At 39.5% G+C, this 27,459-nt stretch overlaps 1 protein-coding gene across 18 annotated transcripts in view; it reads left to right on the top strand.

The window, feature by feature from the left end:
* The window catches only part of LOC126376453 (microtubule-actin cross-linking factor 1), a 278,361-nt gene that overhangs the window by 122,995 nt on the left and 127,907 nt on the right, over positions 1–27,459 (top strand). For all 18 annotated transcript variants that reach the window (XM_050023773.1, XM_050023772.1, XM_050023782.1 and 15 more), the window contains 11 exons: positions 14,964–15,157; positions 15,557–15,642; positions 20,323–20,510; positions 20,814–20,945; positions 21,729–21,898; positions 22,219–22,440; positions 23,152–23,356; positions 24,036–24,140; positions 24,691–24,809; positions 25,248–25,392; positions 26,874–26,990. In XM_050023773.1, coding sequence (XP_049879730.1) covers positions 14,964–15,157; positions 15,557–15,642; positions 20,323–20,510; positions 20,814–20,945; positions 21,729–21,898; positions 22,219–22,440; positions 23,152–23,356; positions 24,036–24,140; positions 24,691–24,809; positions 25,248–25,392; positions 26,874–26,990 — 1,683 coding nt within the window. The remainder of the gene's footprint in view (positions 1–14,963; positions 15,158–15,556; positions 15,643–20,322; positions 20,511–20,813; positions 20,946–21,728; positions 21,899–22,218; positions 22,441–23,151; positions 23,357–24,035; positions 24,141–24,690; positions 24,810–25,247; positions 25,393–26,873; positions 26,991–27,459) is intronic.

Raw genomic sequence — 27,459 nt, 5'->3', positions numbered from 1 at the left:
AAGAGCGCAGTTCTTAAATAAAGAGAGAGAGAGGATGTTACTAGTAAACTTTGACTATTTTTCCATTATAATTTTACTCCGGGTTTCTCGCTTAGGTTCATTAATGACAAAAAAAATCAGAAGTCACTAAAAGTTATAAAAAACCGGTCAAGTGCGAGTCGTACTCGCGCACGAAGAGTACTGTTACTAGGTAAACAACAGTAGCTTAACTACTCTAATTTCATATTGTAACCTTTTTGTTATCGAACAAAAATAGGTAAAAAATGGCGTTTTTGATATGGAAAAAATATAATTGAAATACACATTTAAAGGGGATGCCCTTAAATGTATATTTAAACTTTAATAAGCATAGGTAACCATTTTCTTTGAACATAATTTTTCGATCGAATCGTAAAAGAAATTGTAATTCCCTATATTGACAGGACGATATAAAACGCCCACGCTCTGACGTCGAACCGTTACCTCCGCGAATGGCTCTCTTAACCACTGAACTCTATATGGCATCTTGATTTTTATGTTCTTGGAAATGTTTTACAAGCTATGTAACGATTAATTTAATTCTAATATAGATGTAAAATATAAGCTGGAAGTTAAAAAAAACATAGAACTTGTTCAGCTGCTCATAATAAAGAATACTCACGCGAAACTCACGCCCGTAATCCCTAACGGGGTAGGCAGAGCTACAGGTAATCAAAACTTGCAGCCACTGTTGATACGAAGTCATAACCTTATGGCGACAAAGGATCAACCTAACACCCATCACAGTTGTCCGTCAAAAGACAGAAATTAGAAAAGACTGGAACCGTCTGTCGGATTTTACGACAGCTGAACGTGTTTTGTTTTTTTATAAAGGATGTTAGTGAAATCGTAACGAATACTTGGATGATTTAGACCATGAGTCTGAGTTGATATCAAGTGGAATTTACCGTCGCAAAAGTATGAAAAAATTAAAAAATACACTAAAATTTTCATGATTTTTTTTGGCAGGTAATTTTTTATTTCAACTCAGAATCATGGTCTGGAATCATGGAATCATCCCTCTTAGTATTAGTTACAATGTCACTAACACCCTGTATATTAAAGATTACAAAATAATATAACATAAACAGCCTATATACGTCCCATTGCCTTAATGAACTGGGGGATATGGAGCATACTCCACCACGCTGATTTAGTGCGGGTCGGCAAAATAACTCAATCTAAATAAGTTCTACATAAATAATTCATGACTTCCCAAAGCAAAAGTTTAAAATATCATTCTTGTGAGATCACAGTTGACATCATAACTCTATATGGCCATCTACACCGCAAGGCCATACATACATACATAACATAATATATCATACATACAAATAAAACAAAAAACATTAAAAAAACTGTGGGAGTCAGAACAAAGTGTGCTATCAATTTCTTTTTTTGTTGAGAATTCTTGATATTAATTCGCGTCTAGATAGGTTTATAATTATAGTTGTTGAGAATAATAATAGTTATGTGTTTATAAATATCTCAACAGCCTCCATGGTCTAGTGGTTAGAGTGTTAGGCTCTTGATCTGGAGGTCCGGGTTCGTTTCCCGATGGGGACATTGTCGAAATCACCTTGTGAGCCTGTCCTTTTGTCGCCGGCATTAGTTTTAAGTATTTCACAACATTGATCATAATATGTCACAATATTTCTTACGAATTATATTCAAATTATATTATAATAGGTATCACATATTATGTTGGCTAGTTCTAAAAACCTTAATTATTTAATTGTTTGTTTTTTTGTTAACCGCCTCCGTGGTCTAGTGGTTAGAGCGTTAAGCTCACAATCTGGTGCGGGTTCGATTCCCGATGGGGACATTGTCGAAATTACTTTGTGAGTCTTTCCTTTAATTGTTAAGGACTAGAATCACCTGATTGTCCGAAAAAATAAAACGATTCAGTGGTTCGGAAGGCACGTTAAGCTGTTGGTCCCGGCTATTAGCCGTAGAAACACCACCAACCCGCATTGGAGCGGCGTGGTGGAGTATGCTCCATACCCCCTCCGGTTGATTGAGAAGCCTGTGCCCAGCAGTGGGACGTATATAGGCTGTTTGTTTATGTTTTCAAATATAAGTGTTATTATTGTATAGTGATGTCTAATTGGCATTTTCTTTTTATATTACTTACTCGTAAACTCTTTTTTAGCTTTTATTTTGATAATTCATGTCACGGTTAATGGCAATCAACTTCAGGACCCCGATACCGTCCCCGCCGGCGTGGTTGACGATTTCCCTCAATCAGCGCTTATCGCTATCGACCCACTAGGGTCGATCAATTCTTTCAAATTCTTCCTCTTAAACGACGCCCTGAGCCGAGGTTCGCGCCCAACTGGGCACCCTCAGGCCTGTTGTCTTAAACGTTGTACCGGGTGAGAGCCTTCAGCGCTCCCCATTTGTTCGGCCAAGTAGTTAATGCCATCTGCGGCAAATCTACAATCTTCTCTTCTATCGTGTGGGTTGTGAGGTGGAGTACCAACCTCATCAACCCTGGTGTCAGGGTTACTATTGAGCCGCCAAAGGCCCCTGACATGGCTCATGTAACGACTACTTATTTACATCAGTAAGTAGTAACCGGGACCAACGGCTTAACGTGCCTTCCGAAGCACGAATCATCTTACAATCCAAATCTACAATAAGTCACGACAAAAAAAAAGTTTTACGGCAATAGACTCGCGTCCTATTCCACAGTCATAGCATTCCCAACACACTGTAACTCGTTCTTAAAGGCGATGTTTACACGATAAAGAAATAATTTAACAAATACACCGTCTTCCCACACTATCATTCCATCAACGAAGCCAAACTCCATTGTCTTATCTAAAGACCCCTATTTGTCATACGGTTGCTATGCTGAACAAGGGACTTCCTGAGACGTTTTTGCTTCAGACCATTGTTTTGCCTCCAAGTCTCGTGGTACGCATACTTTGTGTACAGAAACGCGGGTCTTCGCGAATTCTGCTTGTGAATATGACAATTGTGTTTCTTCTAGTCTCGTTTTTAGCATATAAGTAATATGGAAATTGTGGGACTTCGTGAATGACTGAGAATATGAAATTCTCATGCCTTCGTAATTGGTTAATCGTTTCTGTCTGGTTTGAATTTTTGATTGAATTTCTTGATAAGTGTCCGTGTTTGTCTGTGGTCATGTAAAACTCACTCAGCGCTCCCCATTTGGCTGGCCATATAGTGAATCCAGTGGTTCAGCGTTTTGCTCACGATCCGGAGGTCCCGGGTTCGAATCCCGGGGAGACAAATCACAAAAATCACTTTGTGATCCCTAGTTTCGTTAGAACATTACAGGCTGATCACCTGATTGTCCAAAAAGTAAGACGATCCGTGCTTCGGAAGGCACGTTAAGCCGTTGGTCCCGGTTACTACTTACTGATGTAAGTACGTAGCCGTTACACGAGTCAGGTCAGGGACCTTTGGCGGCTCAATGTTAACCCTGGCACCAGGGTTGATGAGGCTGGTATTCCACATCACAACCCACACGATGAGAAGAAGAATGGCAATAGGCTCGCATTACATGGGACTTAAACATAGTTGGCGAGGAGTGAGTCTATATGACTATACCTTCGAAGATCAGGCCTGATGCTACGCTATATTGATAAAGTAAAATTGCTATTCCAAATTCTAGATTAATCAAATCAAATATCAAATATACTTTATTGCACACAACATCAAAACAAATTACCACAGATGATGATAGATACAGTACAATCTGGCGGCCTTATTGCTAAGCAGCAGTTTCTTCCAGGGAACCAGTGGATAGGAAACATTATTATTAACATTATATTGATTAAGTATATTAAATTCATCTTTTTTGGGGTTATGTATACGTTTTTACAATAAAATACCAGATAATATCTTAAATTTGTCAGAGATTAAATTTAAAGCTCACGTGAATCTTACTTTATGTAAAAAAACTTATTATAAGATTAATGATTACCTTTCTCTCTCTCTCTCTCTCTATTTAAGAGCTGCGCTCTTATCGGTGGAGTAACCGCCATTCCTCTCTTCTTCCCGCCAAAACCTTCACCTCCCGATACGACACGACCTGCACCTTCTCTTTTATTTGTTTCATAAATGTTATCCTAGGTCTACCCCTTCCTCTCTTCCCTTCAATTTTTCCTTCTATAATGTTTGTTATAAATGAATCGTGTCGTATCAGGTGGCCAATCATATTTCCTCTCCGGTTCTCTATAGTCTTCAATATGGTTCTCTTTTCTTCAACTCTTTCCAGCACTTTTTCATTTGACACCATTTCAGCTTATACCCTCCATCCTTCGCCAACACCACATCTCAAACGCTTCCAACCTCTCTCTGTCTCTCTGAGTCATAGTCCACGTTTCACTTCCATAGAGTGCAATGCTCAATGATTACCTAAATGATAAAAATGTCTGGTATTGAATGTGTTCCTCTAGTTATGAAATAACTTGTAATGTACCCTCATTGATTTAAAAGATGTGTTGCTGTTGCAGTTTCTTGTCATTTCTTCTCCTCAGCCATAACACCTTACGAAATGACGTAAATTCAAAAATGTTACATTGACCTTCAACAAGCTTATCCATGATAATTACGTTGAATAAATGATTCTGATTTCTGTAGTGGCTCTGCGCAGTCTGATAGGGACTACAGGCGTGAGCACCCAGAACTCCCAGACCAGCCCCGGTTAAAACTCTCGATCGAACCCAGGACCTCTGAATCGTGAGCCCAATTGTAACCACTACACCACGGCCTCAAGTAGTTAAAATATTAGAATCGTGTCTAAGTTTCGTGCGCTTGCGCCGATATCGTCTAATGAGCGCGCTGTCAGGTTTGAGCGTAACGGTAAGAAAGTTGGGGAAAAGACTCTCAAATCGTGATGCTACTTGTGAACTATTTTTCGAAAGTGGAACTTTGGAAGTTAAGCTTCTACATAACATAAACAGCCAGTATACGTCCCACTGCTGGGCACAGGCCTCCATCAGCGATACAGGTGCTATGTTATGTTATCCATACTAATATTATAATGGTGCTAATTCCTGCAGACGCCATATAATTTTAATTTAAGTTATACCTGTCGACGAAAAGACGTTATGTTATAGACGATAACATACATACATTCATACATAAACTCACGCCCGTAATCCCTAATGGGGTGGGCAGAGCCACAGGTAATCAAAGACAACTTGCAGCCACTGTTGATACGAAGTCCAAAGATGGATATGATGATTTTATAGACGATAAAATAGGTAATTATCACTTAAAATCTATTCAACTCCATCTCATATTGTTTTTAGGGAACGAAGCCTGGAAAGTACCTCATTAAAGTAGCTTAAGTAGCGTTTATTTAGCTCAAAGATCAATTTCATTGTAAAGGTCAATGCTCCGGAGCAAAGAGCAGCTGTTACATTTAAAAATATTTGACTATTTGCCTTTTATTTCAATTCGTCGAAACGTGTGGTATTGTTGGAACTTGAGTATTTATTAGGATTTGATAATAGGTGTGAAATGATTCGAACTTAGCAGGGGATTGAATTTATATATTTTCTTATTCTTCTTCTATCGTGTGGGTTGTGAGGTGGATTACCAACCCCATCAACCCTGATGTAACGGCTCATGTAACGACTTCATACTTACATCAGTAAGTAGGAACGGGTGGGGCTTAACGTGCCTTCCGAAGCACGGATCATCTTACTTTTGGACTATCAGGTGATCAGCCTGTAATGTCTTCTAGGAATCACAAAGTGTCTCAACCGGGTTTCGAACCCGGGGTCTCCGGATCGTGAGCCCAACGCTCAACCACTGGACCACGGAGGCCGTTTATTTGGGCCGTTTATCCCAATTGGGGTGGTCAGAGGTACATCCATCTCAAGATGGACTAAGTAGCCAAACCTCACCGAGCTGTCTGTTAGACCAACATGATAGGTGGTGAGCCGTATCGCCGTCTATAATAGTCGAGCCAACTGTTCTAAAAAAAAAAATGCGCTTCTTGGGTTCCTTAATTACATCAGAAAGTGTAAAATTTTACTATGACAAGAGCGTGGCTCTTAAGATAAAAACAGTAATAGGTAAATTACATTAGACTACATAACCGTTCATAGCATACAATTCTTATTTTGTGTTCTCCTAACAATACGTAAAAAAACAGATTAAATACTTATATATGATAGACAGAGGGCAGCAGTAACTGTCAATACTATTCAGAGGCGGACAACGGGAGTCCTAGAACGGCTTTGAAATGGACTCTGGGCGCCATCCCACTCGCGTAAGACAGAGTACTGCGGGGCGGAAGGCAAGAGGGAAACCACTGCCCTATTTTCCCCTAAAAAGTAGCATGGAGAATGCTACACTGACAAGAGCGTGATAGAAGCCAATATAATTCTATAGTCTCTACTTACCGCAGTGGGAAATAGGCGTCAGTTCATGCATGTATGTATGGTATAAGAAAACCAGGTATGCTCAAAACTGACAACTAGCATTTCAAGGTTAGCCCAGCTGACGTCATCCGACCCTGTGTTGCCATTTCGTAAAAAAGAAATTAACCACGTCCAATGCTTTTATTATTATTATTATTAACTCAGGCAGGCAGTTTTCACTGATAAGTGCCTGTATTCAATTATTCAGTTGTGTTTTCCTTTCTCTGTTTTATGGTAATTGTCCAATTTGTTTTTGAAGGTGTTGATGCTAGAAGCGGAGACCACGTCCTGCGGCAGCCCGTTCCACGCTGTTACTACTCTGTTAAAAATTCCTTTGCAAGGAAATTTTGTACTTTTAGTAGAATATTTACGTACAGTTTTAATGATTTTTATATATGTGACAAATAATAGGAATTAAATACATTAGTAATTCACTTACATACATACATACATAAACTCACGCCCGTAATCCCTAGTGGGGTGGACAGAGCCACAAGTACCCAAAGACAACTTGCAGCCACTGTTGCTACGATGTCGTAAGCTGGATATGATAAACATTATGGTGATAAGGGATCAGTAATTCACTTAATTTTAAATAATAAAATTTACGTCCTTGAAATTTTGGAGATACTAATTGAATGGTAGAGTCTGTGCGGAAAGAGAACCGTCATAGGATTTAGAGGCGCAGCTGTGCTTAATTACCGTTTTTGTCATGTTGACAACACTGTTTCGTCATTACAGTGCGACTGTAACATCTTGATATTTTGTGGCTGTTAGAATATTGATTCATTTTTGTGATGAATATAATTTTAAGTTAATAATATTTTTATTTATTTTAATAATCATAAATGTTAAGTAAATTTTTAGGTATTTAATTAAGGAGAATAAAGTATATAATAAAAATTTGAAAAAGGGACAAAATAATATCAAAGATATTTCTGAATGGATGCAATGTGCAGTTTAAAGTAAATTTGTTAAAGTAGGTATAAAATAAAACTAAAAATGTATTTATATAATTTTATATTTATTCACTGGCTCCATGATCAGAATCATAATCAAAGTCTGATTCTAAATATTGAATGCCGGACACGGTTGAACTTTGTTTGGAACTACCAGAGAGATCCAAAGAATTATCTTCTTCTGAACTTGATGTGCTCGAATCTGTTACATTTATAATAAATTCTTGCATATCCTCCATTAAACGGTCTTGTTCCCAATATTTTTGTTCTACATGTATCACATGATCACACTCTTTTCGCCAATGTTCTGCGGTAATAGTTCTGAAGCATTCATTTATAATTGGTAATAGTTCTTTTGCTGATATGTTCACATTCTTTGATGCTACTTGTCTTTTTGCTAAGCTCCATATCATCTCAATAGCATTCAAGTCGCAGTGATATGGCGGTAACCTGACAACAGTATGACCATGCTCCTCAAGTAGTTGATCAATTTCAAATATTGGTTCTCCTTTGTTCCTTTTTACTAAACTTACAAGTTCAGCTTTCAGCGCGTCAACTGGATATTCTATTCCATTATCTTCCAACCATTTCTTCAAAGTTTCTTTCCTGTCATTGCTATTTGGAGGTTTATTTATGCGTGTACTATGATAGGATGCGTTATCTAGCACAATGACAGACGGTTGAGACAGGTTTGGCAAGAGTTTTTCTTTTGTCCACTTGGTAAAATTATCTCGATTCATGTCATGGTGGTAATCCGCTGAAATACTTTTAGTTTTATATGCAAGTAAACAATTTTCAATGAATCCTTCTCTGCTACCAGCATGAACTATAATATATCGTTCACCAAGAGAAATTGCTTTAGATACTCCAGGTTCATTGGGGCCTTGCCAACACTTACTAACTTCATGTGCAGTATGAATATACGTTTCATCAATATATACAACCGGTTTTCCAGTTGCCCTCAAGTGTTTCATTATTCGCAAATATTTAGCGCGCCAGACCACGATATCATGTCTCTCTATGAGAACTTTTCGTTTTGACTCACATTTTTTATATCTATAACCCAGTTCTTTTAAAACCCCACGGAGACTAGTGATTCCACCGCAAAAGTTTATGTCTTCCTTTAACACACGATGTAGCTTCCTCAAAGTCGGTACCTCCTTCCTTACAGCATAAAATTCACGTATTTTGTTACGGATGACGCACTTATCAAAATCATCAAGAATGACTTTGTTTGGTCTTCCTTTGCGTTTTTTCCCTGGTGTGCACCACACGCCGTTATTTGTGGAACCTTCTTTTTTTATTTTAGATATTGTATCTCTACTTAAACCTGAAAACAAAATTTTAAGTTAGTCTAAACGCATTATAAATGAAAAGTATCAACACTCTTTGTACCTGCTACCCAAAAACATTGATTGCAACAAAACAATCAATTATTCATATATATTGTCACATATTTAAATGAATTACTTCTAATTTGTATACATTTCGAGATGTCAGGGATCGGAGGTTACGAGGAAGTCTAGAAAACGTTCAAATAAAACGGATACTTACAGGACATAGCTGCCACACGTTCCGTGACTTTGTTTAGGTCAATAATGGTGTGTTTCGCGGATTTCTCTCTCTGACAAAACTGAATAATATTAAATATTAATTCCCTTATAGTAAGGTTTTACCTCTTTTCGACATGATTTTAATCAAAAAATCACAAGAAAACAACACGACAAAAAACTGTATCAATGCGAAATCACGTTTGACATTTGACAGATGGCTGGATTGGGTTGCCATGTAAAAATCATAATGTTAGTTCCATTTTACGCCACGCCGGTTCTCTTTCCGCACAGACTCTAACACTTACGTCATCAATGGGCTAGCAATGGCGGCTTGTCATAGGATTGAGCAAACCTGGTCTTCTTATACCATACATGTATGTACAGTCACGAGTACTAATATGTATACACTTTGAAACTATGTCACATTAACTCTTTTGACAATTTAAACCGTAAGTCTCATTAAATGTCAAATATGATAGTGCGACAGGGTTCTAAAGTGAGTACATAATATTGCTCGTGACCGTATGTATTGAATGCCACAAAATCGACTCCATTCAACTCGCCTGCAAGTACGAGTTAAGCAATAAAAGTGTCCAAGTATTCTATAGCGTCAGCCGTGACATGATGACATCATGCGCTTGCGCCGCCCACGCCGGCAATCTCGGCAATTTTGCTTACACCTTACTTGGACTTTGAGGAAAAGAAATAATTTGTGTATTATTTCATGCACGGAATAGAAGGTTGGAAAGGCTCTAACGCGCATTTTGTATGAGAACCGCTGTCGCCGGTTCAACCCTACTCTCTTTTACTACTACTCCTGTAAACAGATAACTACGATAACTCTACTGCTTCTCTACTTCCATAGTCACTTTACTTACTTTCCGTAAGATACATAATACAAAAGTATTTTTGTGATAAATAGCCGATCATACTAAGGTCTAGCTTTCATACTAAGGTTAGCGTTCTAGCTTTCCTGTGATACAAATATACTATTGTACCAAAATAAAAAGAAATCATTACCAAAAGACTCGTTAACTAAGTACATGGCAAATGGCGGCCTTATCGCTTAAAGCGATTTCTTCCGGACAACCATAATATGGTGAGGAAAACTGTAAAAATTGAAATCGAAAGATTGCGGGTACAAAGTATAAGTACAACTTATCAATAAATATATGCAAATAAATATATAATATACATACAAGTATATATTTGAATTTCTTAGAAGAAGTGTCTTTCATTTTATCAGCAAATCTTTTTGAATTTTGTGAAGAATTACCAAATAAACCTTTAAAATACCAAAGCAAAATTATTTTTGTCATTTCACTGAACCAATTTAGGGATTTGTTCAATTCACTAGATTTGTTTAGGGAAAAGATAAAATCGTGTTGTTATTTTAACATCCTCCGTGATTTGATCAAATCCCTTAGGGAATTGATCAAATCCCCGTTTTTATCATATCCCTGCGACATATAAACCTAATAAAATACTTGAAAAATACCAAGGAGGGATCTCCTTGAATGATAGTCGATATTTGTTTTTAGCCCTGCAGCTTAAGATGCACAAGACGACCTTTTAATTTACTATCGCGGGGCTCTGTGCGTCGTAAAGTTTTCGGACGAATGGAATGCAAAATTAAAGCATGAACTTTTTTGTTTCAAGCGTTAAGAAAGATATTTCTTTCATTACTTTTTTCCTTACTTTTTCGTCAGTCGAGCAACTAGTCTTGGTAAGTTACTGGACAACCTAGTCAAATGAGTAACTTTTCACGAAATGTCAAAACGAAAGTTTTCTTTGGTATGGAAATACTGTCCTGTGACGTCATCAATAAAAGTGGTTAAATGTCGTACTCATTGTTACTTAATTTAGAAATAATATTCGAAAATAAGTCGAAAAGTAAAATGAGATTGATTTTTGATCATCTCGACTGGCTTTTATTTCTAGATTAGCACTTTGTAATTTATCTTTAACCTGGTCAAATACATCAATCAATAGGTCAATCATTTTAGGACTCTGTCGCACTAACATATTTGACATTTAGTGAGACTTACAGTTCAATTTGTCAAAAAAGTTAATGTGACATGGTGCCAAAGTGTATACATATTATGCTCGTGACCGTATGTTTGTATGTACGTAGAAGCTAATTACGAGTTCAAATGCGGCTCATCTTTACATTAACACAGCGAAAGTGTTGCCGAGTGCGGCTAACTTCACGCCCTGATTGTTGCGGGCTCAGCTATGATAACGCCACTTTCATTTGCCTATTCATTTGGAAATGTTCTCTAATTACTTTTAAGTTTTACTTGCTGTGGATACAAACATACGTAAGCACACGGCAATATTCTCAATTGACTACTTGACAGTTTACATATACATAAACTCACGCCTATTTCCCACCGGGGTAAGAAGAGACTATAGAATTCCATTTGCTTCGATCCTGAAACACTTCTCTTGCTTCCTCCACATTCATCAATCGCTTCATACACGCACGCCTGTTCAGAGTAGATCGTATTAAACCTTTTCTAAGGACATCTCCAGTTTGATCATCGTAAGTCCTTCTAGGTTTTCCTCTGCCAGCCCTGCCATCAACTTTCGCTTTATATACCGCTTTTGCAATTCTATTATCCTTCTTGACACTTGACAGTTTATACCAGGGATATGAGACTCCCGATATTTCGACACTGTTGCAAGTGCCATGATCATGGAGAGAACCTGTTATTATGTGTTTTACTTGACAGTTTTCGGATAAATATTAAAAAAAAAAATATAGACGCTTATTGTATTCATATTAAAACATTTTATTTTCTCGAAAAAGTATTATAATGTATTTAATATATTGCACCTCTTTTTATTCTTCCGCAGTTACTCTAATACTACCTCTGGGTTGGCTGGAAGAGATCTCTCTTAGAGATAAGTCCACCCTTGTAAACGTCCATTTCTTGTTTGTGATGTAACAGTTGTTAAGTGCAATAAAAAAGTATATTATTATAAAAGTATATTATATAATAGAAAAAAAAAACGAAATTTTCTTAATTAATTTCAAATTTCGCGCGAAAACGGTTGGTCACGTGACAAAGGACAGTCTCACAAAGTGATTTCGTCAATGTCCCCATCGGGAATCGAACCCGGACCTCCAGGTCGTGAGCCTAACGCTCTAACCACTGAACTACGGAGGCTAAGCAATGTAAATAATACAAAATAGCTGCCATCCATCTAAGCTTGACAAAAGCATTCTTAAATGCGACATTCTGAAGCCTCACCGAGTCGTGTACCGTTAGTTGATTATTTATACTTTTGATTGTGCCAGTGCGCAGTGGAACATTTTGATAAAAAAAAAAGTATTTCGGTTTGACCCAAAGCTGGATAAGTTCAAATGCTTAATTTGAAAGACAGCATGGAATGTGTAAGTGATAGAGTCAGGGCTGGTTTCCACTGACGCGGAGATGGGCGGAGAAGAGGGGAGATGTGCGTATTTGACCAATCACAGCGTTCGAGAGAGCGAAAAACGAAGACGCTCTGTCACTCTCTCCCTCACGGTGATTGGTCGATTCCTGCACATCTCCGCTCCTCTCCGCTATTCTGTGGTCTATTGTAGACCGTTAGGCTCACGACCTGGAGGTCCGGGTTCGATTCCCGATGGGGACATTGTCAAAATCACTTTGTGAGACTGTCGTTTATTTGGTAAGGACTTTTCAGGCTTGAATCACCTGATTGTCCGAAAAAGTAAGATGATTCCGTGCTTCGGAGGGCACGTTAAGCCGTTGGTCCCGGCTATTAGCCGTAAAAATACCTCCACCAACCCGCAGTGGAGCAGCGTGGTGGAGTATGCTCCATACCCCCTCCGGTTGATTAAGAGGAGGCCTGTGGCCAGCAGTGGGACGTATATAGGCTATTTTTGTTATGTATGTTTTATCTTTAGCTCGGTGAGGCGCGGGTACTTATATCTTCTTACGATAGATGTATCTCTGACTACCCCAATTGGGATGTATGCGTGAGCTTATGTTATGTTTGTGAAGTCAGGTAATAACACTGATCGATCATTTTCCGCAATAAATCAGGCGACATGTCAAAGTACAGTAAACCTGCGCTAGAATCGGCGGCGCCTGCGCAGGGTGTCCAATCGATTGGCCATTGTTGGCGGTCATTCCCCGCGCACTACTGGGTCATATCGCACGTAACTTGACCTGGCGTTGCTATTTGGGCACAAATAAAAAAAGATGTAAAAGAAAAAAATATCTAAAAAAGACCAGTAGCCCGGGACCAGCTTAACGTGCCTTCCGAAGCACGGATTCAACTTTTCGGTTAATTGAAGGGATGCCTGTGTACCAGCGGGATGTGTATAGGCTATTATTTAACCTAACATAAGCTCAGGACTATATCCCAATTGGGGTAGTCAGAGGTACTAACATCGCAAAATAACCTAAGTGCTCGTGTCCTGTAAAAGCTATTTATTAAGTTTTTTTTTCAAACATGGTTGTACCTATGTTGTCTCCTAGTTACTCGAGGCTCTGTCGACCCCTTTAGGGATAACAGGAGTCAGTTAATATAGGTAACTGTACCATGGAATTATCTTCCTATTGCAAGGTAATCCAATCTACAAAGGTCAGTTGTAATACGGAGGTAGAATGGTAGAAAGTCTATTGGCAAGAAATATGATATGAAGGTAGGAATTTCAATCACAATCCAATAGTGTGGCCTACAGCATTATATGTATATTGTATACACTTTAGTACCATGTCATATTTAACTTCTTTGACAAATTGAACAGTAAGTCTCATTTAAAGTCAAATATGTTAGCGTGATAGGGTTCTATAGTGGGCACATGATAACATTGTTATTTAATTCATAAATAAAATTCGAAAATAACCCGAAAAGTAAAATTTGATTGATTTTTGATCATGACTCATGTAACGACTACTTACTTACATCAGTAAGTAGTAACCGGGACCAACGGCTTAACGTGCCTTCCGAAGCACGGATCATCTTACTTTTTGGACAATCAGGTGATCGGCCTGTAATGTCCTAACCAAACTAGGGATCACAAAGTGATCTCATGAACCATGTCAGGGGCCTTTGGCGGCTCAATAGTAACCCTGACACCAGGGTTGATGAGGTTGGTAATTCACCTTACAACCCACACGATAGAAGAAGATTGATTTTTGATCATCTTAGACTGGCTTCTATTTCTAGATTAACATTTTATAATTTAACTTTGACCCAGTATAATAGCCTGTTGTCAAAAAACCTTAATCAATTTCATGTTCGACTGACAACACTACAAGCATATATATCTAAAAATAACAACTAATTATCAAACTAACTACTTAATTGGCATTTTTTTTCTCAAGATTACGTTTCGATAACGTTCGTGTAAAATTTAGAAGGCATTGTACTCTGTAGTAAGATAATTATAAAGATAGATCCGAAAGGTGATAGGGAGTTCTAAATAATGTCTACTGCACTGCTAGAAAATAGTTATTTTTACCATGTGTGAAGTAGAATGAATTAATATAATAGATCTTGATGCTAACTGTCTAAACTTGGTGGAAGCTCCGCACATGGTTGAAAAGGACTTTAAGGACACCAAATAAAGTTTATTAACAGCTATAATAAAATTCGAGACAATCATAAGATTAATGATGGTGTTTTTTTTTCTTTAATATTTATTTCTTGGAAAACCAACAGCTTACAAGACAAAACAATTTAGATTTAAAAAATACAAACAAATAGCCAATTACAGATTTTCACCAAAAAAAAAAAACAATAGATAAAGTTTATTATTTTTGTTTTTGGTTTGAATACCTAATGATTCTTTCTGCTCATAAATAATTAAAATTGATTGATATAATGACAATCGTAATAATATAACTTTTTATTAGAAAATTCATAAATTATTTAACATCACAACATAAAAAAAAAACTAAAAAACAATGAAGAATATTGAATAAGCTCACTATTTTCCAATTGGGGTAGGCAAAGGTACTTTAATTTATTTATCTATGTACTAAAGAAAACCATCTTCTTTCCAGATCTCTGACATCGTAGTGGGCCAGGAACCAAATGTGACTGCCCGCGAGGCGCTGCTATCCTGGGCCCGTCGCTCCACCGCCAAGTACCCCGGCGTGAGGGTGGCTGACTTCACCTCCTCCTGGAGGGATGGTCTCGCCTTCAACGCGCTCATCCATAGGAACCGTCCTGACCTGATCGACTGGCGTAACATCAGGTAAGGATGCGGAAGATAAGGAACAGTTTTGCGAACTCTAGTGATGTGACCACTTTGGGAACTTTCCCGGCAGTAAAGTCGCAACTCATATGTCATCATCATCAATTTAAGAGCCACGCTCTTGTCGGTGCAGCATTTTCCATGCTACTTTATTAGGGAAAAATAGGGCAGTGGTTTCCCTCTTGCCTTCCGCCCCGCAGTACTCTGTCTGACGTGAGTGGGATGGCGCCCAGAGTAGTCTATTACAAAGCCATACCAGGACTCCTGTCCTCCGCCTCTAAATAGTGCCGACAGTTACTGCTGCACTCTTTCAGGTTCTAGGTTACAGTCCCTGTAACAGGCCTGTCTCCCATTATATGAAATAAATATCTTCTAAGATGCGTATTGTTGATGTTGCAGGTCAAGACAGGTTCGTGAGCGCTTGGAGATGGCCTTCCACGTGGTGGAGAAGGAGTACGGAGTCACCAGACTGCTCGACCCTGAAGGTGACAATCTATTTTAATACTTTACTAACGACCTCAGTGGTTCAGTGGTTTGAGCGTTGGGCTCACGCTCCCGGGTTCAAATCCCGGTGGGGACATATCACAAAAAACACTTTGTAATCCCTAGTTTGGTTAGGACATTACAAGCTGATCACCTGATTGACCGAAAGTAAGATGATCCGTGCTTCAGTAGGCACGTTAAGCCGTCGGTCTCGGTTACTACTTACTGATGTAGCCAAGTTAGTAGTCGTAACATGAGCCATGTTATCTTAGGGAGCTCAATATTACCTAACCCTGACACCAGGGTTACTATTCAGTCCCCTAACACCCCTGCCATGGCTCATGTAGCGATTACTAACATAGCTACATCAGTAAGTAATAATCGGGACCAACGGTTTAACATGCCTTCCGAAGCACGGATCATCTTACTTTCAGACAAGCAGATGATCAGCCTGTAATGTCCTAGCCAAACCAGGGATCACAAAGTGATTTGTTTTAGACGTGGAGCGTCGTGGTGGAGTATAACGCTAGGGAGATGAAATCGCAACTCTTCGCTTTGGCAAAGAATAGCTAAATAACAGACTCGTACATACATACATACATAAACTCACGCCCGTAATCCCTAATGGGGTGGGCAGAGCCACAAGTAATCAAAGACAACTTGCAGCCACTGTTGATACGAAGTCCAAAGATGGATATGATGAACCTTATGGTGATAAGGGATCAGCCTATCGCCCATAACATTAGTCCATCATGTTAGAGGACACAATCCCTCTGTCGGTTTTTACGACATGCCCGGGAAGAGAAGCAGCTGAACGTGTTCTATGTTTTTTATATGCTCCCAGAACAGCATAGAAGCAGACTCGTCAAGGAGAAAAAACGTTTACCGTATCTGTTGTGTGTGATGCAACCCATTGTGCATTATTTGCACATAATAACGCTTGCCAACAACACGAGAAGTCCATACTTATTCACCATACGTTACTGTTTAGCCACTGTTCTGTCTGTGAGATGAATTGATGATGATTTTTATATCACAACAGCCTCTGTCTAGTGGTGATAGCATTGGACTCACGATCTGGAGGTCCGAGTTCGATTCCCGATTGGAACATTGTCGAAAATCACTTCATGAGACTGTCATTTGTCGCTAGGACATTGCAGGCTCAATCACCTGATTGTCCAAAAAAATAATGGAAGAAGATCTGGGGCCTGTTTAATAAAAAATACAATTGTATATTACAACGACAATTTGATGTTCATTGCGTAACTAATATGAAATTGCAAAATATTCTTGATCACACACTCCGCAATGTACATCAAATTGTCATTGTAATTTACAATTGTAAGTTTTATTAAACAGGCCCCAGGAATAGTTGTCCTGACAGCTGACAAATAAGTCAACCTATACAGGGTGTTAGTGACATAGTAACGAAAACTTTGCGTGATGATTCAGACCATAATTCTGAGTTGATATCAAGTGGAATTTTCCGTCGCAAAAGTATTGGAACTGAAAATAATTAAAAAAATATATCTAAAAATATCATGAATTGCCCGTCAGGAAATTCCACTTGATATCAACTCAGAATTATGGTCTGAATCATCCCCCTCAGTATTCGTTATGGCGTCACTAACAACCATACCTACTACTTGTATGGCTTACAAGTATGTACTTGTATGGGGTGTAAGTGACATCGTAACGAATATTGCGAGGGATGATTCAGCTCATTATTCTGAGTTAATATCATGTGGAATTTGTCTTCGCAAAATATAGAACTGAAAATAATTAAAAATAAACACTATAATTTTCATGAAATTTCCGACAGGGAATTCCACTTGATATTAACTCAGAATAATGAGCTGAATCATCCCTCTCAATATTCGTTACGATGTCACTAACACCCTGTATATAACGGAGTATATATGAGCTGAGCTCTACGTGACACCTCGCCAGTCACGGCGCTGACTGGCCCGCTAGCGCCAGTTGACCCCTAAGCTCGTGGGAACCATTAAAACTCGCGCTGTGAGCTTAAAAGCTATTGGCACCTCGTGACATTCACAGAATGGTATTTTTCATTAAAGTTAACATTACAGACTATATCCCAATGGGGTCTTATTCTATCGTGTGATGATTTGTCCCCACCGGGACTCGAACCCGGGACCTCCGGATCGTGAGCACAACGCTCAACCACCGGACCGCGGAGATCGTTTGACTTTTTTATTTGACTAAGTTGTAGAAGTCTATTCCAATAATATTTCGCTCCGCAAAGCTTCGGCGCCCAATCCATCGCACTGTAACTATTAGCCATTAAGTGACAGGCGTTACAGGTGAGACAGGGCTATTTTATGGCCCATTGTTTTCGCTCTGTTGGGCCCGAGTGACGTCATGCGGTATGGAATAGAATTACAAGCGAATCTTGACTCAGCGAAGAATTCGTGAGTTAATAAAAAGAATTCATTATTTATATAGAGACTGCTTTGTTAACTAAATTACTAATTTGTAGATGCTATGATAGCTATGATGGATAGCAGACATTTACGTTATATAAAAAAATATATATAACGTAAATGTACCCACAAGAGCCTTTTATTTCTCTTCGGGATTGCTTGTAGAAACCTTATCAACACTTCACAACTAAAATAATAATGTGATCCGTATCAAGCTATATACAGTGCCATAATCAAATTGAGTACCATATATTATTACTTCTGTTACCACCAGTCATTGTTTTTATGGTCTGTGACGGAAAAAAAATGATCTGCCTATGCCTTCCACAATTACAAACCGTCCCGTTTTTGCAATAGGATTCTTTCACCACTATGGTTGTTGGCATCCCCAATAAAATTATATTTTAAATTAAGTATGGCAATACTTGCCTTCTTCTTCTTCTAGAATCTGCATAACGAACGTGTATCGTGTGTTGAACTTTATAATATAAAATTAATAAAATTGCCGTCAATTACATTGTCCAGCTGTATTATTCAATCTATTCCATCGAGAAGAGCATCGCCAACACCTAGATGCCCACAATGGTAAATCAAATTCCTTAGGACACAACCTACAGTCATGAGCAATATAATGTACCCACTTTAGGACTCTGTCGCACTAACATATTTTAATTTTAGTGAGACTTACAGTTCAATTTGTCAAAAAAGTTAATGTGACATGGTACCAAAGTGTATACATATTAATGCTCGTGACCGTACACGCCAAGTAGGTCGACGATTGCTACATAAGCAATAAGGCCGCTGTTGTACTACCTAACTGATTCATCACCATCTCCCTAGCGTTATCCCGTTTTTCACAGGGTCCGCTTACCTAACCTGAAGATTTGACAGGTCCAGTTTTTTACAGAAGCGACTGCCTGTCTGATATTCCAACTCGCGAAGGGAAAACCAGGCCAATACAGGTTAGGTCACATACCTCCTTCCTCCTTCCTTTTTCCTTATGTGCCTGTATCGATGCCGGTGAGAAGGTATTGTTGATATTCCGTGATCATTGTTGTTTTATATTTTAATTGATTTTATTTGTTTTATCTAATTCTATTTTATTATATTTATTATTTTAAGATATTTGAATGTTTTATTATGTAAATTATGGATCATTGTTATCTGAAATAAAAAAAAATATTATTATTTTTTTTTTTTTTTTTTCACCGCTGAGCACGTGATAATCATTTATGATCCAAACATGAATTCGAAAACAAATTCGACATACATGGGTTTAGGATCACTTTTGTAGTAATATGTATAAGGTCGTTTATCTAGATTTGTCTTAACAGTACATAAATGCGCCGGCGATTATCCACGCCGCATGCGCAACAATAAAGAATTATATGTCATTTAGAATAAAAAGGAATCAAGCTCTCAAGGTCTTTCCATAATTCTATACATCATTAATATTAAAATAGCTTCGTAATAATACTCTACATATATGTATAAGTAGGTACGGTCACAAGCATCAATATCCATACACTTTGGTACCATGTCTCATGATGATTTTTGACAAATTGCACTGTAAGTCTCACTAAATATCAAATAATGTTAGTGTGACAGAGTCCTAAAGTGGGTACATTATATTGCTCATGACTGTACGGTTGTTCTTTACAAGGTGGGATAAAAAAAAATACCGACCATATACCATAATGCATATTATCCCAGTAAAGTCAGCATGGGTTGATTATATCGGTAACCGCGTTACGTTTATCTACTGAGTTTTCGCTGGGTCTACTGAACGAAACGGTGTTTATCGTGCTTCGCGAGAAAGTAACGGAATACGATAAACATTAGATAAGCAGAATTGTCATCATACTTTGAATGCAAAGACTTTCAAGCATCTTAACATAACCTGAGGAGTTTTGGAGGATACTCCACCACGCTTCTCCATTACGGGTTGGCGAAGGTGTTTGGGCAAGTAGCCCGGAACCAACGGCTTAACGAGCCTTCCGAAGCACAGAATCATCTTACTTTTTCAGACAATCAGGTGATTCAGTCTGACATGTCCTTATCAAAAGGACATTGTCACAATGTGATTTCGACAATGTCGCCATTGGAAATCGAATCCGCACGTCCAGATCGTGAGCCCAACGTTCTAATCACTAAACCACGTAGGCTGTATGTCAATCAACCATCTTGATCTGCCAATTATCTTGAACAAGTCTAAAATAAGTCATTTTTTTCTTTCAGACGTGGACACACATGAACCGGACGAGAAGTCCCTGATAACGTATATCTCGTCGCTGTACGAGACGTTCCCGGAGCCCCCGGCGGTGCACCCGCTGTTCGACGCGGAGTCCCAGCGCAGGGCGGCGGCCTACACCGAGCACGCCGCGCAGCACCGCGCCTGGCTACACGAGAAGTGCACGCTCATGCAGGTAAGTCGTTACATGAGTCAAGTCAGCCTTTGGCGGCTCAACAGTAAACCTGACACCAGGGTTGATGAGGTTCGCAATCCACCTCACAACCCACACAATTGAAGTATACTGTGATTTCAGAGTAACCAAAACAACTTAGTTTTGGTTACTTTTGGCGATTCTGAATACATACATACATCAATGTTAGATTGAAAAGTATCGATTGACGTATTATCGACTGATACTGAGAAGAAGAATTTGCTTTGAAATATTCTGAGTGTAGGTATTCCGAAACATTTCATAACTGAAATATGTCTCTCCCAGGACCGTGCTTTCCCGTCAACTTTGATCGAGATGAAGAAGCTGCTTGGCGAGAGCACGAGGTTCCGCAACGAGGAGGTGCCAGTGCGCCAGCGAGAGAAGCAGAAGCTCTTCCATCAGTACAGGGAACTTGAGGTGAGGATGATGAATAGGATATATCCGAAATATCATTATAAAAAAATCGAGTTAAATTACCAATACAGGGTGTGACATCGTAATAAGTACTGAAGGGGATGATTCAGACCATGATTCTGAGTTGATATCAAATGGAATTTCCTGTCGGAAATTTTTTGTGTATTTTTAAATTATTTTCAGATACATACTTTTGCGATGGAAAATTCCACTTGATATTAACTCAGAATAATGAGCTGAATCATCCCTAAAAGTTTTCGTTACGATGTCACTTACCTTACATCCTGTATATAATGTACGCCTCTGTTGAATATCTGGATATTCAACTCCTCTACTTGAATGGCTTCTCCAGGCTTTATGCCGGATATCCGGAACTTATGTAAATATCGCTTAGAAGGACGTTTTTAATGAATTCGGGTGGCCAAATCAAATTGTCTTATTTAGCGTATCTGATACTATTACCAGAACGCCTCACCTTGATTCTTTCGCGTTTCTCGGTTTTGCGTTAACTCCAGCAAATCTCTGATATCAGTAGAGGTCGTCATCTGTTATGGGATCAACGTCGACATATGCCTATTCAACAGCTATAGGTGTAGGCTTCGTCCATATCAGACCAAAGGTGGCGAGCCGTGTCGCCGTCTATAATGCTCGAACCAATTGTGTTAGTGAAAACTGTCCTTAAGATAAATTATTCGGGGATCGGCGCTGCCTTTTTAGAAGCAAGCTACTATGTAGGTACCTAAAATTAAATCCCTTCAATCTAAAGTGTACCTTACCAAATCGCAGAAATACTTCGAATCGGTGGGCGAGTGCGATATCGAGCCGACTCTCCGACCGGAGGCGCTGGAGCAGGCGTGGTCACGGCTGATGATGGCGCACCAGGAGCGCGAGCGCGACCTGGCCGACGAGATCCGCCGCCTCGAGCGGCTGCAGCGGCTGGCTGAGAAGCTGCACAGGTTTGGATCTTATTTTACGTCCCGCATTTTGGGGAAAATGTCATTCCAAAGATGACCATCCTACTATTCGCATTTTGGAGAGAAAAGGCTGGCAGAAAAAGACCTAGAAGGACGTACATTAACCAAATTAGTTATGTCCTTAGAAAAGTTTTAGTACGATCTACTCCGAACCGGCGTGCGTATATGAAACGATTGATGAATTTGGAGGAAGCAAGAGAAGTGTGTCGGGATCGAAGTAAGTGGAATTCCATAGTCTCTGCTTACCGCAGTGAGAATTAGGCGTGAGTATATATGTCTTACCATCTCCGTTTCTCCCACAGAGACATAAAACAAACTGAATCCGGTCTAGACAATGTGGAGCGCCACATCGAGAGCGAGATTCGCCGTGTGGAGCGCGGAGTACACCCTGCTGAAGCCAAGATGGCTGCCGAACAGATAGAGCAAGAGTTGAGGAGTATGGAGCACACTATACAGGAGATGTTCCAGGACTCCCACGCGCTGAGGGAGGGCAGGTATCCTCAGGCCAACGAGTTGCATCGACGGTGAGTTTTTCTTTTGCAGTCTTTATGATTATTTATTACTGGTTATCATCACTAATTTAAGAGCCACGCTCTTGTCGGTGTAGCATTTTCCATGCTACTTTTTTAGGGAGAAATAGGGCAGTGGTTTCGCCTTGGCCTTCCGCTCCGTAGTACTCTGTCTGACGTGAGTGAAATGGCGTCCTGAGCAGACTATTTCAAAGCCGTAGTAAGACTCGTGTCCTCCGCCTCCGAATAGTACTGACAGTTACTGCTTCCCTCTGTCAAGTTCCAGGTTACAGTTCCTGTGATTTATTACTGGTAACAGTGGAAAATCAAGAATCAAACTAGTTACAAAGATCTAAAATTGCTTGTATGCTGAGTTTATCCTGTTTAAGTTTCTAACGATAAATACATGTCAATTCCATATATTTTTATCACTGTCACAGTTTATTGTCATAATCGTTTGCAACTTGGCTAACACCCTTGGAGTGTAAGTATTCATTCAGATAAGGACCTTTCTTACGTGACTGCAAAGTATTTTATCTAAGCTGTTTCCCAAATCAAGTTGGCTCAAAAATTATGAATTTGGCCACAGATGTCATCAGACATCCACCAATGTGCCTCTACGTATAGTTAAAGCTTTAGTTATAGTTTACTTAAGTTACATAGTTTTAGCTTCTTCAACAGCGTTTTCAACATGCAGGTCAAAATCTTACTTAAATCTTTTTCCAGCGTGCAACAAATCCACGACCGTTGGCTGAATGCCCGCCAATCCTTCACTGGTCGCCTGCTGCCGCGCCTGTCGTCCGTCCGTCTGCCTGTACAGCAGACCACCGTCAGGAGAGAGACCCGCACTGTCCTAGAGACCAGGGTCCACGATGCCGACCCCAAATTCCAGCAGTTGGCTGAAGCTACTAGGTGGTGCAAGGAGAAATTGGTAAGTGGCAAAAATTTAAAGAATTTACAGGAAAATGTAGAACGTTTTGGATCTTCTATCGTGTAGGTTGTGAGGTGGATGACCAACCTTTCTTCTGTTAGATACATAATATTGAAATCCATTCAGATTACTTCTTTTCTTCTTCTAATCCTTTTATCCCCTGTTGGGATGTAGGTCTCGAATAACAGATTTCCACCCCTGGCGATCTTTTGCAGCCTCTGTAGCTTGCTCCCATGATATGCCGAAAGTTTTGAACTCTCGGTCAACCGAGCGTCCCCAGGTCTGTTTGGGCCGCCCCCTTTTGCTTTTTCCACGCGCACACCAGGTCAGAGATCGTCGGGATGGGTGTTCCACAGGTCTTCTAAAGACAAGACCAATCCACTGCCATTTGCGAATATCAGCCCCCACAATATTTTGCCCAACATAAGTTAATAATGCCTATGACATGCCGAGAGTTTTCAACTCTCAGTCAACCGAGCGTCGCCAGGTCTCTTTGGGACGCCCCCTTTTGCGTTTTCCACGCGCACACCAGGTCCATCAAGTCAGAGGTCGTCGGGACGGGTGTTCCACAGGTCTTTTAAAGACAAGACCAGTCCACTGCCATTTCCGTGTGCGGATATCAGCCTCCGCAGTATTTTGCCCAACTCAAGTTAATAATGATGCTTTTTGTGTTTTCCAGAAAAAGCTCCACGAATCCGAGTATGGGTCGGACCTACCGTCCGTGCAGCATGAGCTGGACAAACACCAACGAGAACACAAGCAGATCGATCAGTTCCACTCCAAGGTACGTTCGAGTGCTTTGCAAAAGGAGGACGGCTTTGGTCGATGGGTTTGTCTTTGATCAACGAGGTACTTTCCAGGTTGCGTTCCCCAAAAATAATATAGATGGTCCCGATTCCTGCAGACACCTCCTAATTTTATTTTAAGTTATACCCGTCATTTTCTTATCCGCCGAAAAGGAAAGGGACGGATGATTTTCAACAAGCTAATTTTAAAACGAATGAATAACCCGGGCGAATAAAATAGGCGAGATCGCTTGTATTGTAATCCGTTTGATGCGTGATGTAAAATTTTTAGACGGTTGTTTTAGATTTCTGCTTAAAATTGAAGTCTTTTCCATAAATTTTATGCCTGTCGATTACCCGTCCCTTTCTTTTCCAACGGATAAGAAAATGACAGGTATAACTTAAAATAAAATTAGATGGCGTCTGCAGGAATTAGCACCAATGACCTATTCTCTCATTATTGCTCGGGAACATAATTATTCAAAAGACGCAATGTAATGGCTGAAGCATATGCTTGATATTTGGATCACATATCTTTTCTCCTTGCAGGTGGAGCAGTGCGTGCACCACCGTGCTTCGTTCTCCGGCGAGGAGTTAGCGCTCTATAACCAGCACCTCAGCCAGCTGCAGAAGTTGTACGCCGAGCTGCTTTCAACCAGCACTAAGCGGTAAAATTATATGTATAGTCATTACCAATATTGAATTTAGAACCCTGTCGCACTAACATATTGGTCATTTAGCGATTGGCTACTTGACAGATGTAACAATACATACATACATACATAAACAGCCTATGTACGTCCCACTGCTGGGCGCAGGCCTCCCCTCAATCAACCGGAGGGGGTATGGAGCATACTCCACCACACTGCTCCAATACGGGTTGTGTTTACGGCTAATAGCCGGGACCAACAGCTTAACGTGTCCTTCGAAGCACGAAATCATCTTACTTTTTCGCGCAATCAGGTGTTTCAAGCCTGATTTCGACAATGTCCCCATCGGGAATCGAACCCGGACCTCCAGATCGTGAGCCTAACGCTCTAACCACTAAACTACGGAGGCTGTTACTTATTTCTATAATCAACTAAAATTTCCAATTTCCCTTCCAGCATGTCTGACCTGGACGCTCTGCAGGACTTCCTCCAATCAGCCACAGCTGAGCTGAACTGGCTCAACGAGAAGGAGCAGGTGGAATTGTCCAGAGACTGGGCCGACCCCCACATCAACCTGCCCGCGGTACAACACTACTATGAGGTAATCATACATACATCTCTCTCTTTATTTAAGAGCTGCGCTCTTGTCGGTGGAGTAATCGCCATTCCTCTCTTCTTCCCGCCAAATCCTTCAGCTCATGATACGACACGACCTGCACCTTTTCTTTTGTTTCATAAATGTTCTCCTAGGTCTACCCCTTCCTCTCTTCCCTTAAATTTTTCCTTCTATGATGTTTGTTATAAATGAATCTCTCCGGTTCTCCATAGTCTTCATTATGGTTCTTTTTTGTCAACTCTTTCCAGCACTTTTTCATTTGACACCATTTCAGTCCAGCTTATACCCTTCATCCTTCGCCAACACCACATCTCAAACGCTTCCAACCTCTCTCTGTCTCTCTGTGTTATAGTCCACGTACATACATACATAAACTCTACATTATTATATTATAGTTATTATTGTACACATTAACAAAAACGAAAAAGAAAAAATGTTTTTTAGTAGACGGGCATATCTTTAAAAGAAATCTCTTCCAACCCCGATGATAGTGACCAACTATCGATAATGGCCCCGATTCCTGACGACACCGCCTAATTTTATTTTAAGTTATATCCGTCATTTTGTTATCCGCCGAAAAGGAAAGGGACAGAGTTAACAAGTTAATTTTAAAACGAATGAATAACCCGCGCGAATAAAATAGGCATCTCACTGTTATGTAATCCGTTTGACGTGCTGTCTACTTAACTCTGTCGGGTTATTGGCTGATGTAAAATTTTTAGGCGGTTGTTTTAGATTTCTGCTTAAAATTGACGTGTGTTCCATATATTTTATGCTGATAAGAAAATGACAGGTATAACAAAATAAAATTAGATAGTATTTGCAGGAACCACCAGTATAGAAAACTGTCAAAATTTAGGAACACTCAACTGTGTTGCCGCCTGCATTTGAGCTTCTAGTTTTTATTCTTGTTCCAACTTGGCTAAGAACCCTGGGGTCTAAAAAATGTTGCCAGCTGTCTTTATTCACATAAAAACTAGCAGCTTAGCATCATCATACACTATGCAAACACATCGCTAGTCAAGATATATTGTTGTTTTAACTTTATTTAACGTTATTTCCGTTGTTTCTGTGCAAGCATTCATTTGGAGATGATAGACAGGTTTGTTCATTTACACAATTTGGTTTTTAGGTTATTTATTTTGCCTCCTTGGTTTTTTTGTGCTTTTCTTTTTTTAATTGTAAATAAAAGGTTTAACTCGGAATAGGTCATATACCTTCTCGGGAATGTGGGTTTTCTCACTACGTTTTCCTTCACCGCTGAGCACGTGATAATCATTTATGATCCAAAAATGAATTCAAAAACAAATTCGACAATCATTGGTTAGGCTTGTGCTGGATTCGAACCTGCAACCTCAAAGTGAGAAGCAAGCATTCCACCAACTGGGCTACCACCTATTTCTTCACTATTTATGTGAAATTATGTTCATTGTGATGATAAAACTAACCCACGGGAAATGTTTCAGCAACTGATGTCATCGTTGGAGAAGCGAGAGCTGCAGTTCAGCAACGTGATCGACCGCGGGGAGGCCCTCATTGCGCAGCACCACCCAGCCACCAAGACCATTGAAGCTCATCTACAGGTATGTTACACAGTTGCATATTAACCCTTTCATGGACAGATACCATGGGTCATTGATGGTTCATAATAGGTAGTATGACACCTTGGAATCGGAACGTCCGTGAACGGTCAGGCCTTGAAAGTGATAAAGAATATACTGACGGTCGCAAGTCAATATATTCAATATACGTATGTAAGAATGTATCTCTCTTTCCGAGAAACTGTGAAAGGCATACTTACAGTACAAGGAATAAAAATAAAGTTGCTATTCAAAATTCTAGATTAAGTAAATTAAATTCATCTTTTTGGGGTTATTTATACGTTTTTACAATAAAATACCAGATCATATTTTGAATTTGTCAGAAAATATATTTAAAGCTTATTATAAGATTAATGATAAAAATGTCTGGTGTTAAACGTGTTCCTCTAGTTATTAAATAAGCTGTAATGTACCCTCATTGATTTACAAGATGTGTTGCTGTTGCAGTTTC

Source organism: Pectinophora gossypiella, chromosome 21 (genome assembly GCF_024362695.1).
Source record: "Pectinophora gossypiella chromosome 21, ilPecGoss1.1, whole genome shotgun sequence".
In the NCBI taxonomy this organism is placed as follows: domain Eukaryota; kingdom Metazoa; phylum Arthropoda; class Insecta; order Lepidoptera; family Gelechiidae; genus Pectinophora; species Pectinophora gossypiella.
Note: the sequence above shows the minus strand (reverse complement) of the source record. Positions and strands in the feature narration are given on the sequence as shown.